At 29.3% G+C, this 20,166-nt stretch overlaps 2 protein-coding genes across 2 annotated transcripts; both read left to right on the forward strand.

Annotated features, from left to right (window-relative positions):
- The first annotated feature begins 10,269 nt into the window (after positions 1-10,269).
- LOC105195826 (nanos homolog 1-like) lies at positions 10,270-11,119 on the forward strand. Its single transcript, XM_039458909.1, has 2 exons — positions 10,270-10,510; positions 10,830-11,119. Exons 1-2 carry the CDS (start codon positions 10,305-10,307, stop codon positions 11,005-11,007), a joined length of 384 nt encoding a protein of 127 aa, XP_039314843.1. The 5' UTR covers positions 10,270-10,304; the 3' UTR covers positions 11,008-11,119.
- Positions 11,120-16,631: 5,512 nt separating this feature from the next.
- LOC105195837 (nanos homolog 3-like) lies at positions 16,632-18,814 on the forward strand. The gene is made up of 3 exons (XM_011161445.3): positions 16,632-16,740; positions 18,011-18,227; positions 18,528-18,814. The coding sequence occupies exons 1-3, from the start codon at positions 16,632-16,634 to the stop codon at positions 18,679-18,681; spliced, it is 480 nt and encodes a 159-aa protein (XP_011159747.3). The 3' UTR covers positions 18,682-18,814.
- The last annotated feature ends 1,352 nt before the right edge of the window (positions 18,815-20,166 follow it).

Consider the following 20,166-nt stretch of genomic DNA (forward strand, 5'->3'; position numbering starts at 1 on the left):
TTATATTAAGTGAAGGAGTAATTTCTCCTTTTTTTTCTCTTCTATTTACTTTTCCTTTTTTTTAAAAAAAAGATAAAATAAGACTAAGACATACCAAATGAGAAATGTAAGGACAAGTTTCGTTAGGTTAGTATCTATCGCATATCATGAAAGCAAGAATACATGCGCTGATACACACTGTATTTGCCTATGGCGTTCGGGTATGTTTATATCTGGGACGCGCGAGACCACTTTTACTCTAGCAGGAGTATACGACTAGAAGTATTAATATTTAATAATAATGATCAATATATATGTATATATTGATATCCGAATGGATGGTCACGTTTTCGAGCGCGTCGAGCCACGGAACAAATGAGAAATAATATCAAAGCTCGGAATTTTATTTTTATTACTTTTGTAATGTGTAATTTATATTATTATATGCTGTAAGTGTGTCAAAGTTTTTTAATAGCGTTTTCTCTTGACTGTATTACTGCCCTACTACTGTGCAACACACTGAGTGAAACACTCAGACAATGTATAGCGTGTTCCCACGACTGGCGAACTTATTCGGTGTAATGTGTTTCCGTGGCTGCAGTGTAATGCAAGTTTTATGCACGAAGTGTGATTTTGTTACACCGTCTCAAAAGGACGGTGTGGAGCGAGTGTACATCACTTGGTGCGATGCAAGGCTACACCAAGCACGCTCTCAGGGCGTTTCCAAGGGAAAACGCTATAAGTTTATTATATATAAGATTTACAAAATCTGAATAGAATTTAAATGCAACGGCGAAGGAATGAAATTCAAGCAAATGCAGAAATTTGTAAATATTTTAAATAATTTGAACAAATTTTCAAATTATATATGTATATATTCTTTTTCTTTATTGTTATTTGAAAATTATATATTTATGTATAATAAAATAACAAATATCACATATATTAAATATTAATATATCATTATATAATAATAAATTATTATTATATAATATATAATGATTATAATAAATATAATTTACATTTAATATTATAAATATTAATATAAAATTAATATAAAATATTATATAAATATAATTTACATTATATTGGTCTAAAAACATTTACAAATTTCTGAAACTATCTGAATAAATATATATAATATTTAATTATAAATTTTGTTCTCTCTTAACTCAAACGCTGAATTTTCATTCAAGAATAAAACGCAATCTTATTCAAGATGTAGCGTATCGTCAAACGCGCGTTATGCCAAATTATGCGCTCAAAGACTAATGACCATCCATTTGGAAGAGATTCTTGTATCATAACCACGCGATCGTTTTTGTTTTTTTTTCGTGAAAGGGGCGAAAGAGAGAGTGCGAGTCAGCGTGGATGCGTGACCGCGCGATCACATTGTACGAGAAGACAGGACAAGACTATTAAGCCTATTGGCAAATGACGCGCCCGTGTGCCCTGAAACGCGTCGTACCATGAGACTAAAAAAAATCGATATCATAATTATGTGTCGTTTGATATAAACGAGTAACGAGTAAATAGTATGTATCATCGTTTTATACACAACCTAATTAAATATCTACGTACACTATGTACATTCCTAGTATACACGCTCTTCACTGTCATACACGTTGCATTACACGCGCATAAAGGAGAAGAAAACGCATGGACCTATTATATACATATATAAATATACATATAAATATATATATTTATAATTATTATAGCTATTCCAAAAACGGACCACCGCGACATCGACGTTTACGGATGATCATTAAATTAATGCAAGAGAAATTCATCGACGACACTCACGCGCGCATTAATCGTCATTGTCATCATCATTATCATCACCATCATCATTATCATCAGCCTCATCATCGGTGATAACGTCACGTTAAAGCATTCGCGTATTTCGCGTTGAACAACACGCCCGATTACGGAGTGTCTCATGTATAACACGCACGAACAGTCAAACCTGTCGACCTGCCTGCAGTGTAAAAATAAAAACAAAAAAAGAAATAAACGTTTCTAACAAACACGTGCACACACTTGAGCGCAATAGAGAAAGAGAGAGATAGAGAAAGAGAGAACAAAATATATGAATATAGTTTTACAAAAAGGCTTCGCCGTGGCCGCCTCCTTTAGTTTTATACTTGAGACACGGAAAAAGGCTGAAAGCCGACGATACTTCGAACGACCTTGATCCTATGTAAAGTTACATTCTTTCACCGATGAACGCGATCATTGTATACATACACACATACGCACAGGTACACAAATCCGCAAGTCGCACACACACACATACACACTTACATATATACATACACATACACACATTCGCAGAGGCGAATAATTTACACGCGTTTTCTCGAGCTCATTTATCTCTCAAGACTTTGTATTGTACCAATTCTCTCTTCACACTTAGTCCGACATTTCGAAAGTGGAGAGCGCGATAACGGATACACGCGGAATCGTGCGGAAGGGTGAGCTCCGATGTCGCGCTCCTAAAACGTGAAATGTCAGTCTCTTAGCCAAAGCTAGAATTTGTGTTTTTTTTTATCTCTTAGTACCTTCTCTTCCCTATCCCTCCCGTCCACCCTTATCTCCTCCCCCTTTCCCCCACACAACGTATATATTTGACACGTTATCATGATTGCTATTAATTTTAATTATAATTTCTCTGAGGATAGATAGAGAGATATATATACCTTTAATAAACGTGGTAATTTTAGGCTTAGAAGAACAATATACTAGTGGATAGAGATTGAAGTATACATACATAAAAGTGAAGTATATACATGTATATATATATACATATATAATTTATATATATTTATATATATACATATGTATACATATTGATAAAGTAATTATTGAGGTCGCAAATTTATAGAAGTTGGGGTCGAGCGCATACAATGCCGTAAGAACGACAGCCGGTATATTTACCATTTAAGAATTATTAAGGCTCGGGTATAGACGGCGAAATATACACACGTACATATAGGCAGCCTCGATTGGCTCTGGCCAAGCACAGGGGCTGCGCTCTTCGCGGAGAATATTCATTGATTGAACAAAAGATGAAGATCAGTAAGTGTAAATGTTTGTAAACAAATTATGAAATTATTTGTTCAGTGCCTACATATTTACACAGTAATAATAAAGATGAAGATTAGTGAAATCACCTGGTTTCTTTTTTCAACCTCGGATCCCTGCCCACTAATTTTCAATTGACGTGACTTACCTGAAAAAAAAAAAAGAAATATAACATTAGTAACGTTTAAAAAACAATTTCTTACATATTATAAATATTTATAAATATGACTAAAAACGTAATTAACTAAGAAATAAAAAAAGGTATTTTATTGGTCCAATGATAGGCTTGTTCTTTTTCTATACTCCAGGACTGAACTTCTTATTTTTTCTATTTTTCTTTTTCTTTTCATTGAAAAAAAAGAGAAAAAAATGAAACACACAAAAGAAGTTCAGTCTTAAAAAAGATAAAAAAAAAAAAATACAAACTTTAAAGGTATCTCATTTTCGACAAAATATGGTAATAATAATAAAGCTTCGGTGAAATAATATCAATTAAGTATTTGATTAACGTAACGAAATATTTAGTAATCGGTATTAATTATATTAATCAGAGTTTGTTAATATACTTTTTTAACTAAATAAAGCGCATGGTATATTAATCCATTTTCCTCCAATAATGCAGATTACATGGACTAAATCTCTTATTTTATATCCCAAATAGCAAGAGTAGACGAGAAGAGATCCTAAAATTCCAATTTCGTTCTTTGTGCAACGTTACATTCCTATTCACTTGGGCATTGGTCTGGATGTAACTTCTATTGACCATTTTGCGGTTGCGGAGGTACTTTACAAGTATTAGACGCAGACGTCACAGGAGATCTTATTCGTCTATTATAGGAATCTGTACTGGTGGCGGTCGTATCTTTTCCGTGGGTGGTCGAACCGACTTTAGAAATGATGGCCATCCAATTCTGCTGCATAATTTGGAATTTTTCATCCGATCTATCGGTGCAATTAGTTGCTTCAGTACATAGTAGATCCCCATCGATGCAGATTTCATACCCGACAAATCAAATTATATAACAGCAAAGTTGATACAATAAAAAGGGAAGTAACAAGCAACATATAGCATGTACATTTATAGCTAGGCAACATCGATGTTAATTATAATCCCACTCATAAAAAATCACAGTTATATCAATACTGCAATTCTGTAACAAAACACGACATGCTACATGCGCGCTTTCTGTTGTCCGCAATTTTTTTTACATATTTAATGAATATTTATTTTAATTAAATAGTTAAATAATTATTTAATAAAATAATTATGTTAATCAACCATTTATGCATTTATTATATTTATATAAATTAAGCAAATAAACAATTATAAAATTAAAAAATTTATAATTGAAAACGCGGAGAACAGGCTTCGAATTAGATAACATATCATTTTTAACATAGAATAATATACAATCGATATAAAACATAATTATTATATGACAATTATGGAACAAAAAATTTTACAAAATAACATCTGCTGATATATATTTATGTACATCTGATGCAGCAAGTATATTCATAATACTGCTTTAATTTTTTATAGTTGTCTATTTCACACAACTAAAGTTCCAGGATATATGAGGGATTGACTGTTGCCAGGATCATTTAGTTTGCATTATTCGGATGTTAAATAGCCACGCAATAATGACTACTGCAGCTTTCGAGGTGAGGCAGCTACAGTGCAATATGGCGTCACTAAAGCGAAAAGTTCGTTTATACACTGTAATGTTTGCGCTGGCAGCAGAAAAAGTAATTTCGGAACAGCTATGGCAGTATACCGTGATGACGTCATTTTGGCAGTACTGCCGGTAAAATACGAACACGGCCTTAGCAAATATTTCTCTTTTTGTGCAAAGAATGCATTGTTATGCATTGCTGGGGCCGTATTCTGTAACTCTTAACGACAGCTAGGGATATCGTTACGTGTCGTTGCGCAGCTTTTCTATCATATATAATATCTGCGCAACGACGCTGTAACGATACCGAATTGTCGCTAAGAAGTTACAGAATTCCGTTACTGGACTCGTAAATAACCGTTTCTTTTCTGTGTATCTGCATTGTGAACAATAAATGTTAAATATTTCCTTTTCTTCGAAACACGCTGGTCTTAAAATGCGTAGTAGAAATTTATCATTTAAATTTAATGTAGGTATAGACTGTGTCATCTAAATCCGGACAAAGATTATTTAGAACATTTCTTTATTTAGAAAAAACTTGAAATTACAAAAAAATTTTTTTGTACGTAGTTTAAGGGATTCTTTCTAGGTCTTTCTACGTTCAATATAATCCCCGTACCACTCTCGAACTTTTACCTGAAGCATGAGTAAACCCTCTTCAATTACTCTTTGTCTAAATTCTAAACTTAAGAATGCTGCCACAATAGCAGGTAAAAGTTAGTATAGGCTGCATTCCGATATACACTGCAAGTACTAAAAATCTATAGTTCACGTTACGTATACTATAGATTTTCAGTACTAGCAGTGAATTTTGCAGCCATAACCGAAACATATATAATATCTCGTTATATTAGAAATGTGAAATTAATTGATTATTCTATAAATTAAACATCTGCTTGTAACAAAATTTATAAATCAATACTCTTTAATATAGAAGTTAATATTGTAATTAGAGTCACTGCACCAGTCAATGAAGAAATAAAAAATTGAACCAGTCAATGAACAAACATAAAGTAACTTAATACAATTACATTTTCAAATAAAAAGATACATTTTAATAAAATCTCCATGAAAATTAGATTTCAACAATATTCAATTAATTTTGCAGTTTATTATTTTGAAGTCTTATTATTTTAATAGTTTTTCTAAACAGTCATTTATTGACGACTGTTCAACGACTGGTGCAACGACTCTATATCAAAGCTATTATTAAAGATGTTCGAAATATCTCGATATCACATATTTAAGGTATTCGAGAATTTCAAGATATCGATACAAACATCATAACGGACAAAATTTTAAACTCATTCAAACATTGTATGTACAAATTCTTCTGGTACATTATTTTTATTTTCTACATAGAATATATATCATCTGACGAGGCGTGAGCTTCCAGATTTACCTCGATTGCCACCACGTATACGTGGCAGATGGTAGGCAGTCTAGGATATAAACAACTTCTATATTATAAAAATTTTTGTAAAATAATTTTGTAAAAGATTCATGAGTTTTATTAATTAATTAAAATCATAATAAAAATACGGAATTACTCTTATGTCTATTGCATGCTAATCTTCGAAACTAGCTGAGACCAGGGTTGGCACGAAAAGTCCAGTAAGTGGAAAAAACCATGGTAAATTCCGGATTTTACCGTCCCGGACTTTATCCCATAAACTGGCAAATTAGAAGAAACTGGCAAGAACTAAAAAAGTAACTATTAAATAAAATATATTTATATGCAAAAGAAATATTTTTGCTGTAATCTTATAATGAATCTTATATATATAATCTTATATATATATTAATGAATTTTATATAAACCAATAAAATAAACCAATAAAATCTTTCTAAATTAATATATGTAATTAAATGCAAAACAGTATTATATGTAATAGTAAATAATAGTAGTAATTAATAGTAATAATACTAATAGTAGAAATAATTAAATAGTAAAATTTTATGTTTACCAACGTTTACCAATCACTAACGTCTTTGCGTTTAACATTTTATAAGAAAAAACTAATTTATTTGTTACGTCAATTTCTAATTTATTACAAATTTTGTTTTGGATGAAACTTAGATTGGAGAATACTCTCTCTATTGACGCTGAACTTGCTGGACAATTATATAAATGCATGAAAAAATTAACAAAATCTTCGGGCAAATTATATTTAAAATAAAAAAAATTATATTTAATTATATTTAAATTATATTTAATTATATTTACTTGTATTAAATTATATTTATTATTATTTTTGCTAGTTTTTTCCCGGAAATACCATTTTTTCCCGGAAAATACCGAATTTTTGCCACTGGCATGGACTTTATCAAAAAAATATGGAATTTTGCCAACCTTGGCTGGGACGCTTGGCCGGTTGAGCGCATGTACTTATGATCGAGGCACATCTAAAACAATCTAGAAGCTTTGCTTCCACTATATTGTGGAAGGGTGGTGGGTGTACTTCCACCATGAGGCCTGTTCTTTTTAGTTGAACTGTGAACTATCTGCACTAATTCACAATTTATCTTTTTCCCGTCACATTAAAAGAAGAAAGATAAATTTTGAACTAGTGCAGCCAGTTCAGTTAAAAAAAACAGGCCTTATGCTCGAAGAACATCTAGAACAATCTAGAAGCTCTGTTTCCACCATGGGGTGCTTTCCAGATTCAAGATACAAGTCGCCACTGTGTAACACAGTGTCCATTAGTGTAAGAGAGAAAATTTTAGTTGTCTTACTCACACTAATGGACACTGTATTACACAGTGTCGACTTGTGTCGTAGTTAGGATGCACCTATGTGCAGTGTAGTGGGGGTAAACCTCCACTATGGTGTAAAATGTCGGTACGGTCGGCTCATTCTCTATCGGTTACGAGTGCGGATCAGTACGAGCATCATCGCCTTGTTTGAATTAATACTGCAGCAGGCAGGACTACAAAGCTTTTATTAAAGTAAGTATTCTCCTATCAGATATATCTCGCGTATACAAGCGGAAATTCGCAGTTGTACATTCACTCACGTTATAGTAAGAATTCAAAAATTTCTCGGTGTAACTTTAAAAATTTTTTTTAATAATTACGCGTGAATATTAACTAGATCATTAAGAATTATTAAATTCCTTACCATAGATATATCTCGTTACTAAATTTGTTTCTAATCGCTTCTAAACAATTTATATTTCCCAAAAATGTACGAAGACTAAAAAATTCCAATCTATGGTAAGGAATAGATTCTCCGACTAGAGCGTAAAACTCATCTGTAAAAGGATTTCATACATAAAATAAATATCAATAAGCTTATGCACAAGCAAATAACAGATTATTTTAAGATATGAGTATTTTTTTAAAATATGTATTTTAAAACAAATTATGTACGATAATTAGATTGAACAAATTAAGTAACAATAACTTTATTTCAGAACGAATACTACAATCCGACATGCAGAAAGAAAAATCAGTTTTGGATAACGATCCCTCTAACGGACAAAATCAAGATTTCTCTTCTCCTCGTGATCCAAATTCATATCTAACCAGTAAGATTTTCATTTTATTTTAATCTGTAGAAAGAGATAATAATTTACATTTTATAAATTTTATAATTTACGTTTAGTTTCCGATTTTGAGAATATCTCCAGATTATATAATTTTGAGATTTTATTCGATTTCTTAGTTTCTATTCATACCAATTTTTTATTTTATATTTTTGTTTAACTTAATATCTCATAATTAAACTTTTGTTTTTATTTCAATATAAAATAAAAGTTAGTTGGAATAACAACAGAGTAAACGTGTTTCACGAAAAAAAAATTTTTATATAAATAAATCGATTTATCTTAGATGGCGTTTATAAAAAAAGGCATTTGGAATAGAAAAGAAAATCACCATACGGTAGTAATAGAAACAAATGAAGTGGAAAAGATTGTTAATATAAAACTCACTTGACAACGTATTAAGTGATATTCTTAATTGTCTTACAAAAACAATTTTATAAATTCATATTAATATTATTAAGATAGCATATATTTACCTGTCGCAAATGATCGAAAATTACTTGGAGACAATTGTGTATAAAATCACATAATCACTTCTTATATATACATATAAAATTAATTTAATACGTAAAAGTAACTACATGCTTTACATATTTGATTTTGCAGTGATGTTATCAATAATGAAGTTAAGTTGGGGAAATTTTCTATTTCCGTTCAATCCTACCCTGGCCGATGAGATTCTGTCCGATGTCCGCGCCAGCAAGCAGCTACCGACAGGTATGTTTCATCGTCCATCCGGATTTATTTAAGTGTATCCGCGTAATTGTCGAGGCCGATTTCACGTTCACAAAACAGCATTGCGACGATTTACGATTTCGCGGATTAACAGTTGTCCGAAAAATCCTCGTTGTATCCATCGCTCGAAAATCTTAATTGCTATTCTCTCAATTTGCTGTTTACATTTTGCCTTAAAGTAAATCCTGATGTCTGATGTTGTGTTTATGATTTATTCTTCACACATTTTTTATTTTATTATAAAATAAGGAAACACTCCATTTACCTTAATTATTTTTTTTTCTTTTAAATATTTTTTCTAAGAACAGATTTAAAATTCTTCTAAACTCTTACTAGAAAACCTAATTGATTAAGATAATCAATCTTTAATACTATGACGTAATTTTTGAAAAGCAGAAAAAGTTTTTCGAGAAATCAGATGTTTGCATATTATAAATTTATATAAATTTATTGATTTATATGTATCTTCTGTCGTTATTTATCTTTTACACACTTTTGCGTTAAGGCAAAGGACGGTCTTATTATTTAATTGTATCCACTTTACTTTCAATGTTTATCCAAGTTTCTCTAATAAAGCCTTTAATATATTTAGACGTAAAAAAAATATAAAGTGTCTATAGTACATTACGTGTACTATACATTTCAGTACCGAAAGTTAATTTTGGTACTGAACATTTATAGTATACGTAAAGTAAACTATAGATTTTTAATATAGCTTAGCAACTCAAGCGGCGGCTATCTCCACTTTTTAAGATCTTATGATTAGATATCAACATCTGATAGCTTTTTTAAATCCAACTATATTTTTGTTTCACATAAATTTTTAGATAAAGTTTTAAATATTTTTTAAATTTATTAGCCGTTTTAGAACTTTTACCACGCATTATAATTCCAAATTTCTTGAAATTTATTAATTTTACGGTGTTACTTTCTTCTTCAATTTACATTTATATGCCGTCAAATTTTACTGATACAAAAATTTTCGCAAACTTGTACAAACCGAGACGATCCCATGTTAGATTGCACAATAGTAATGCAATATAAAAATTGTTCCAAAACTATAAATTCGACAACTTTTACAAGGAATTTTGTAAATTATTATATAATGTGAGTTCTATGTATATTCTTTCTATTTTTTAACTGTGACTTTTATTTGAATATATATTTCAAAGAGGAATATTATTTATTAGATAGATTATTTGAAGAACTTTTGCTTTTAAGAAATAAAGATATTTCCCTATTGGCATTCAATAAGTTTTTCTTTTTAGCTGATGAGATAATGGAAGAGTTTCGGTTTAATGGTCAAGATTTCGAATATTGCCCAGACACGGACGCACCAAAGAAAATTGTGCCATGGCCAAAAAAAAACAAAGAACCTTTGCCGACGGAATGCGTGTTCTGCAGGAATAATGGGGAAGAGGAATCGTTCTATCGGGAACACTTGTTAAAAGACGTCGACGGACTTATTCTGTGCCCTGTCCTCAGGTAAATATTAAAAAATTTATTTTGTCAAAAAATTACGGTGTCAAACAATTTTTTAAAACATTTAACATAAACATATATTCCTTAGAGATACTTTTAATATCCGATTTAAATTTCTGAATGATATGGAATTAGTGTATAATAATTTTCATTTTATAATTTTTTAAATATAATTTTACTTAATCAAAGTAAAAAAGTCTGCAGTGCCTCTATGCGGATAATTTCACGAAATAACATTCAAAACTTTTTTTCTCTTTTGTTTTTAATATTAAATGTCCAGCATTCATTAAATGTATAAAAAAATGATCTTTTTAATTTACAGAGCTTATACGTGTCCGTACTGTGGCGCATCCGGCGACTTGGCACACACTGATAAGGATTGTCCAAAGGGCCCGTACAATCCTAATACCATAAGTATAACAAACGTCCTTTTTAATCCACAAAAAACTTTGTGGTTAAACGTCGTAGCAAGTAAGAATTTTTTGACGTTTTCGACGTAGATGTGGAACATTTTCTTTCTCCAAATCAGTAATAGTAGTAGATACATAGATATTAAGATTTTTAATTTATGGATGAATTCATAAATACACGCAAAAATATATTCCGGTTACATGTGCAAGTATAAATATGTACTAATATACAAATTGTAAATCAATAGTGAATAAATGAAATAAAATTGTACGAACAAATTATAAATGAATAAAAAATTTTCAATAAATTTGAATGTAATAATTTTGTAGGTTAAGAAAATTTAAAAACCTCTAATGAATATAAATTCACTATTATTAAGATTTTTACATTTTTATATTATTTTAAATATTAAAAAATTTTATTATATAATATATGTGTTTCTTACATTGTAGTATTTATCTTGAGCCATTCGATTTTTTTCTCTTTATTAATATATGAAATGTAAAAACGTAATAAATACGTTTGAATAATAAGACAATTATTGCTTTAATACAGAAATAAATGCTGTAATAAAATTTAAGAAATAATTTTACTCTGTCGCGCATTTCCTAAAAAAATTCAGAGCTCAACACTAATGTGAGATATGAAAAAGAAAAAAATATTTAGAATTAATAGTTTGTTTTCTATATATTTTTGTTTTATATTATATATTTTATATTATATATGTACGTAAAAGAAACGGAAGAGAACAAGTCACTTATTTTTATAATTCATTCTATGATCGTTATTAACTAATGAATATTACATTATCTTAAAAATTCTTAAAGTCAATTTTTTCTTTTCTTACAATTAGTGCTTGCCTCTGTCTGGCTTACAGTAATAATAGAAACAAATGAAGTAGAAAAGATTATTTATACTAAATAGAATCAAATTTCCATACGCCGTTTTCTATCAGTTGTCTTGGAAACAGTTTATTTTTTGCTGCCTTTAGATAGCCTTATACAAAGATTATATTAACAATGTAATTGCAACCGAAGGGAACTTGTAGTTAATAAATATTTCTCTTTTTGTGCAAAAAACGCATTGCTATCTGACCGTTTCTTTTCTTTTTATCTGCATTGTAAATAATAGACGTAAAATATTTACTTTTCTTTGAAACACGAAGTGGTCTTAAAATGTGAAGTAGAAATTTATTATTTAAATTTCATGTATGTATACACTGCATCATCTAAATCCGGACAAAGATTATTTAGAACACTTCTTTATTCAGAAAAAACTTGAAATTACAAAAAAATTTTTTTGTACATTGCTTAAGGGATTCTTTCTACGTCCTATCGTTTAATATAATTCACGTGCCACGAACTTTCGCCTGGGGCGTGAGCAAACCCTCTTCAATAATTCTAAATTTACGAATGCTGTCTAACAGGTAAGAGTTAGTATAATCGAAACATATGTAATACCTCTTTATATTAGAAATGTGAAATTAATTGATTATTTTATAAATCAAACACCTGCTTGTAACAAAATTTATAAATCAATACTCTTTGATATAGAAATTAATATTGTAATTATATCAAAGCTATTATTAAAGATGTTCGGAACATCTCGATATTGAATATTTAAGGTATTCAAGAATGTCGATACAAACATCATAACGGACAAGATTTCACACTCGTTTGAACATTGTATGTACACATTCTTCTGATACAAATACATTTTCTTCTACGTAGAATATATCATCTGACGAGGCGTTTACGAATTGAAGGAATTTTCCAAGTCATTTGGGAGTTAGAAATGGGAAAGGGGTATATAAATGGGGGTAGGTTATATCTTCGTGTGAAGTGTTGGCGCTCATTCTCTACTAGTCGCGAATGCGAATCAGTACGGATATCGCCGTCTTATAATACAATATTTTCCTATCAGACATATATCGCGAATACAAGCAAAAATTTGCAATTAAATGGAATCCGTAGTGAAATTGATTCAATTATTCCTGATGAGGAATCTAGACGGAATGACAATTAATGATCTGAATGGTAAGTTCTTATTATACTCTGCATTTAATTAATATTTAAAAAAATACAAAAGGACCCTTAATTAAATGCCTCAAGCTGACAGCATCAATTAATTTCTTTAAATAAGATTCCTGAATGCTACGCAAATAAATTTACAAATTCAATTTTTCCTAATATTAATTTTATATAAAAATCAAAATATAAACTCCATTAAAATAAAATGTCGTAGAATTAAAGAGATAATACTTTTATCATATAAATTATTTTATAAAACATTTTAATATTTGGATAAAATATTCAGATTTAGAAATTTATGAATGTACATACCGTTTAATATTATAAATTTAAGAATAAAAGAGAGTGCCGCTTTTGCAGATCTGTATCACACTCACGTCGGAGAATACATTCCTTACGATAGACCTGGATTTACAAGCCTACGTGAATTTTTGAAAACTATTGATGTTTTGGAGATAACTCACAACGAACGTGGTTATGAAATAATTAAAATCAATATGGATCTAGTCTTGGAGGAGCTATCAGCAGTTATAAGGAAACGTGTATGTTTTTGTAATATATATTTTACCACAAACTCTATACAATAATTAGACTGAACAAATCAAGTAACAATAACTTTATTTCAGGACCTCTATCCGAGAGACACAAGGACACTTTAGTTTGTAATAACAATCCATCTAATGTATGAAATCAAGGTTTCTTTTATCTTCGTAATTCAATATGTTCTTGATAACATATACACTCATTCGCAGAGGCGAATAACTTACACGCGTTTTCTCGAGCTCATTTACAACAAATTATGAAATTATTTGTTCAGCCTACATATTTAGTAATAATAAAGATAAAAATTAGTGAAATCATCTGGTTTCTATTTTCAACCTCGGATCCCTGTCCACTAATTTTAAATTGACGTGACTTACTTAAAAAAAAAAAGAAAGAAATATCACATTAGTAACATTTAAAAAACAACTTCTTACGTATTATAAATATTTATAAATATGACTGAAAACGTAATTAACTCACTTTTAAGAAATAAAAAATAAAATAGTTTATTGGTCCAACGATAAGCTTGTTTTTTTCTATACTCCAGAACTGAATTTCTTATTTTTCCTCCTTTCTTTTTCTTTTTATTGGATAAAAAGAGAAAAAATAAAACGCACAAAAGAAGTTCAATCCTAGAAAGGATTTAAACAATTACAAACTTTAAAAGTATCTTACTTTCGACCAAATGTAATACTGGTCTTCGAAAACTAAACATCTTAAGCAAAATTCTAACGTTAACTATACACTGAAAACAAGATTTTAATAATAATAATAAAGCTTCGGTGAAATAATTTTAATTATGTATTTGATTAATGTAACAAAATATTTAGTAATCAGTATAATTACATTAATCAGAATTTGATAAGTTAATATATTTTTTTAACTAAATAAAGTTAAAAATTTAATGTCTTATAAAATTAATAACTGATGAAGACTTACAATTACTATAGTGGAACGTATGTAATACCTCTTTATAAGAATATTTTTTAAATTTTCTTTTAATTGACACAACCTATTACTTCCAGATAGCAAGTTTCCCGCAAATTACTATTAATTTGATAAAAGTACATTACTTGAGTTGCTATATTTTTTAAAAAAAGCTTCCTTAAAATATAAAAAAAGATTTTATTTGATATTGTCGGAAACATTTATTTACAACAAGTTATTAGAAATTTTAAAATAAAAAAACAGCAGATTAATTAGAATAAAATTTCCATACGCTATTGTCCATACGCATATTTTTAAATAATATTTTAAAACAATCATGAGTTTTATTAATTAATTAAAATCATAATAAAAATACGGAATTACTTTTATGTCTATTGTGCTAATCTTCGAAACTAGCTGAGAAGCTTGGCCAGTTGAGCGCATGTACTTATGATCGAGGCACATCTAAAACAATCTGGAAGCTTTGCTTTCACTATGGTGTGGAAGGGTAGTGGGTGTAACTTCCACCACGAGGCCTGTTCTTTTTAGTTGAACTGTGAACTGCCTGCACTAGTTCACAATTTACCTTCTTCCCTTCACATTAAAAGAAGAAAGATAAATTCTGAACTAGCGCAGCCAGTTCAGCTAAAAAGAACAGGCCTTATGCTTGAGGAACATCTAGAACAATCTAGAAACTCTGTTTCCACCATGGGGTGCTTTCCAGCTTCAAGATACAACAGTCACCACTGTGTAACACAGTGTCCATTAGTGTAAGAGAGAAAATTTTAGTTACTCACACTAATGGACATTGTATTACACAGTGTCGACTTGTGTCGTAGCTGGGATGCACCCATGGTGTGCAGCCTAGTGGGGGTAAACTTCCTCTATAGTGTAAAATGTCGGTACGGTCGGCTCATTCTCTATCGGTTACGAGTGCGGATCAGTACGAGCATCATCGCCTTGTTTGAATTAACACTGCAGCAGTAGGACTACAAAGCTTTCATTAAAGTAAGATTCTCTTATCAGGTATGTCTCGCGTATACAAGCGGAAATTCGCAGTTATACATATTCACTCACGTTATAGAAAGAATTCGAAAATTTCTCGGTTTAACTTTAAAAATTTTTCTTGATAATTATACGTGAATATTAACTAGATCATTAAAAATTATTAAATTCTTTACCATAGATATATCTCGTTACTAAATTTGTTCCTAGTTGCTTCTAAACCATCTATATTTCCCAAAAATGTACAAAGACTAAAAAATTCCAATCTATGGTAAGGAACAGATTCTCCGACGAGAGCGTGAAACTCATCTGTAAAAGAATTTCATACATAAAATAAATATCAATAAGCTTATGCACAAGCAAATAACAGATTATTTTAAGATATATGAGTATGTTTTTAAAATATTTATTTTAAAACAAATTATGTACAATAATTAGATTGAACAAATTAAGTAACAATAACTTTATTTCAGAACGAATATTACAATCCGACATGCAGAAAAAAAAATTAGTTTTGGATAACGATCCCTCTAATGAACGAAATCAAGATTTCTCTTATCCTCGTAATCCAAATTCATATTTAACCTGTAAGATTTTCATTTCATTTTAATCTGTAGACAGAGATAATAATTTACATTTTATAAAATTTATAATTTATGTATAGTTTCCGATTTTGAGAATATCTTCAGATTATATAATTTCAAGATTTTATTCGATTTGTTAGTTTCTATTTATACCAATTTTTTATTTTATATTTTTGTTTAACTAAGTATCTCATAATTAAACTTTTATGTTTTTATTTCAATATAAAATAAAAGTTATTTGGAATAACAACAGAGTAAACATGTCTCACAAAAAAAATTTTTATATAAATAAATCGATTTATCTTAGATGGTGTTTATAAAAAAAGGCATTTGGAATAGAAAAGAAAATCACCATACGGTAGTAATAGAAACAAATGAAGTGGAAAAGATTGTTAGTATAAAACTCACTTTGCAACGCATTAAGAGATATTCTTAATTGTCTTACAAAAACAATGTTTTATAAATTCATATTAATATTATTAAGATAGCATATTACCTGTCGCAAATGATCAACAATTACTTGGAGACAATTGTGTATAAAATCACATAATCATTTTTTATAGTTATAAAGTTAATTTAATACGTAAAAGTAACTACGTGTTTTACATATTTGATTTTGCAGTGATGTTATCGATAATGAAGTCAAGTTGGGAAAATTTTCTATTTCCGTTCAATCCTACCCTGGCCGATGAGATTCTGTTCGATGTCCGCACCAGCAAGCAGCTGCCGACAGGTATGTTTCACCGTTGATCCGGATTTATTTAAGTGTATTCGCGTAATTGTCGAGGCCGATTTTACGTTCACGAAACAGCATTGCGACGATTTACGATTTCGCGGATTAACAGTTGTCCGAAAAATCCTCGTTGTATCCATCGCTCGAAAATCTTAATTGCTAATCTTTCAATTTGTTGTTTACATTTTGCCTTAAAGTAAATCCTGATGTCTGATTTTGTATTTATGATTTATTCTTCAAACATTTTTTATTTTATTATAAAATAAAGAAACACTACATTTACTTAAATTATTTCTTTTTTCTTTTAAGTATTTCTTCTAAGAACAGATTTACTTCTAAACTTTTACTAGAAAACCTAATTGATTAAGATAATCAATCGTTAATACTATGACGTAACTTTTGAATAGCAGAAAAAGTTTCTCGAGAAATCAGATGTTTGCATATTATGAATTTATATAAATTTATTGATTTATATGTATCTTCGTTATTTATCTTTTACACAATTTTGCGTTAAGACAAAAGACGATCTTATTATTTAATTGTATCTACTTTACTTTCATTGTTTATCCAAGTTTCTCCAATGAAGCCTTACATATATGATTATTTTGAGACTTAAAAAAAATATAAAGTGTCTATAGTACATTACGTGTACTATAGATTTTCAATATCGAAAGTTAATTTATCTATAGTACACGTAATGTGAACTATAGATTTAGTATAGCTCGGCAACTCAAGCGGCGGCTATCTTCACTTCTCAAGATATTACGATCAGATATCAACATCTGATAGCTTTTTTAAAGCCTACTATATTTTTGTTTCACATAAATTTTTAGATAAAGTTTTAAATATTTTTTCAAGTTTATTAGTCGTTCTGAAACTTTTATCATGCATTGTAATACCAAATTTTTTGAAATCCATCAACTTTACGGTGTTACTTTCTTCTTCAATTTACATTTATATGCCGTCAAATTTTACTGATACAAAGATTTTCACAAATTTGTACAAACCGAGACAATCCCTTGTTAGACTGCACAGTAGTAATGCAATATAAAAATTGTCCCAAAACTATAAATTCGACAACTTTTACAAGGAATTTTGTCAATTATTATATAATGTGAGTTATATGTATATTTCTTCTATTTTTTAACTGTAACTTTGAATATTTATTTCAAAGAGGAATATTATTTATCAGATAAATTATGTGAAGAATTTTTGTTTTTAAGAAATAAAGATATCCCCCTATTGGCATTCAATAAGTTTTTCTTTTTAGCTGATGAGATAATGGAAGAGTTTCGGCTTAATGGTCAAGATTTCGAATATTGCCCAGACACGGACGCACCAAAGAAAATTGTGCCATGGCGAAAAAAAAACAAAAAACCTTTGCCGACGGAATGCGTGTTCTGCAAGAATAATGGGGAAAAGGAATCGTACTACAAGAAACACTTGTTAAAAGATGTCGACGGACGTATTCTGTGCCCTGTCCTCAGGTAAATATTAAAAAATTTATTTTGTCAAAAAATTACGGTGTCAAACAATTTTTTAAAACATTTAAATATATTCCTTAGGCATACTTTTAATATCGATTTAAATTTTTGAATGATATGGAATTCGTATATAATAATTTTCATTTTATAATTTTCTCAATATAATTTTACTTAATCAAAAAAAGTCTGCAATGCCTCTATGCGGATAATTTCACAAAATAACATTAAAATTTTTTTTCTCTTTTTTTAATATTAAATGTCCTACATTCATTACATGTATAAAAAAATCTTTTTAATTTACAGAGCTTATACGTGTCCGAACTGTGGCGCATCCGGCGACTTGGCACACACTGATAAGTATTGTCCAAATGGCCCGTACAATCCTAATAGCAAAAGCATAACAAACGCCTTTAAATCCACGAAAACTTTGCGGACAAACATCGGTCGTAGCAAGTAAAAATTTTTTGACATTTTCGACGTAGATGTGGAACATTTTCTTTCTCCATGTCAGTAATAGTAATAGATACATAGATATTAATTTTTAATTTACAGACGAATTCATAAATACATGCGAAAGTATATTCCGGTTACACGTGCAAGTATAAATATGTACTAATATACAAATTGTAAATCAATAGTGAACAAATGAAATAAAATTGTAAAGGTGAACAAATTATAAATGAATAAAAAATTTTCAATAAATTAGAATGTAATATTTTTGTAGGTTAAGAAAATTTAAAAACCTCTAATGAATATAAATTCATTATTATTAAGATGTTTACATTTTTATATTATTTTAAATATTAAAAAATTGTATTATATAATATTGTATGTGTTTCTTACATTGTAGTGTTTATCTTAAGCCATACGATTCTTTTCTCTTTGCTAATATATGAAATGTAAAAACGTAATAAATATGTTTGAATAATGAGTCCTTCTCTTCGTCATCTGTGAAGAGAAGGACACGGATCATTCCAGAAGTCCCAGCTCCTTGTCGATGCAAAGAGATGACGCAGAGATTTCCTGGGATCTTCCGATATAAATAAATTCATTAATTAGATCGTTCTGCTTTTCCCATACGGTTTATTAATAAAATAATACGATTTATTTATAAAATAGTAAATAACTTATAAATATAATTTATTAAAGTCTGTTATTTTAATAAATTATATTTACGGGTTATTTACTATTTTGTAAAAAGATTGAGTTATCGCGAGAAGAAATATTTATAGAGGTACCGATCACATATTGATTTTTATTACCAAACTCTTTTTTTCAACATATATAGTTTATCACTTTTCCAACATTAGAGTGGGAATGGGTGTGCACATCACAGTTGCATAGATGATTATTCTTGGGTTAATCCTCAAGATACGTGAAGGTCAAATTGGTACACAAATAAATGAATGTATTTCTGTTTCGCTTTTATTTGCAACTCTACCTTTGTGATTGTGAGAGCTCTATCTTCTTTCTACATCTTTTTATTGTTAGTCTTGACTTGAGCCAAATAATATTAATAATGCTTAAATATTCTAACTACAGTTCTTGTATCTCAGATAAATTTGAGATACTTCCTTCCTCCCTTCCTCCCTTCCTCCCACACACTCACAAGACGGCGACGTATATACTTAACTTTCTGTGCAATTCGGCGTATTGTTTAAAAGTTCATTTCTACTTATCAAATATTTTTTAGTTCATTTTTACTTTACATTCATTTTAATTTTTTTAATTTAAACATATTTCATTTTGTACATTAACAATTTATATTTTTAATAAATAGATGCTAATTGGTATTTTCAATTATTTTTTTAATAATAAAAATATATATTTTCAGTTTTTATAATAAACTTTGTAGAAAATTAATACACAACGAGACAAACATGTATTTATCAAAATAAAATATACCGTAATATTACGTCACTTTCCAAAATTATTTTGCAGA

Source organism: Solenopsis invicta, chromosome 16 (genome assembly GCF_016802725.1).
Source record: "Solenopsis invicta isolate M01_SB chromosome 16, UNIL_Sinv_3.0, whole genome shotgun sequence".
In the NCBI taxonomy this organism is placed as follows: Eukaryota; Metazoa; Arthropoda; class Insecta; order Hymenoptera; family Formicidae; genus Solenopsis; species Solenopsis invicta.

Coding starts and splice junctions, on each gene's coding strand:
- LOC105195826 (XM_039458909.1), top strand. CDS start 10,305: ATGGAAGAGTTTCGGTTTAATGGTCAAGATTTCGAATATTGCCCAGAC. Junction 10,511..10,829: donor ATTCTGTGCCCTGTCCTCAG/GTAAATATTAAA, acceptor TTTAATTTACAG/AGCTTATACGTGTCCGTACT.
- LOC105195837 (XM_011161445.3), top strand. CDS start 16,632: ATGTTATCGATAATGAAGTCAAGTTGGGAAAATTTTCTATTTCCGTTC. Junction 16,741..18,010: donor CAGCAAGCAGCTGCCGACAG/GTATGTTTCACC, acceptor TTTTCTTTTTAG/CTGATGAGATAATGGAAGAG. Junction 18,228..18,527: donor ATTCTGTGCCCTGTCCTCAG/GTAAATATTAAA, acceptor TTTAATTTACAG/AGCTTATACGTGTCCGAACT.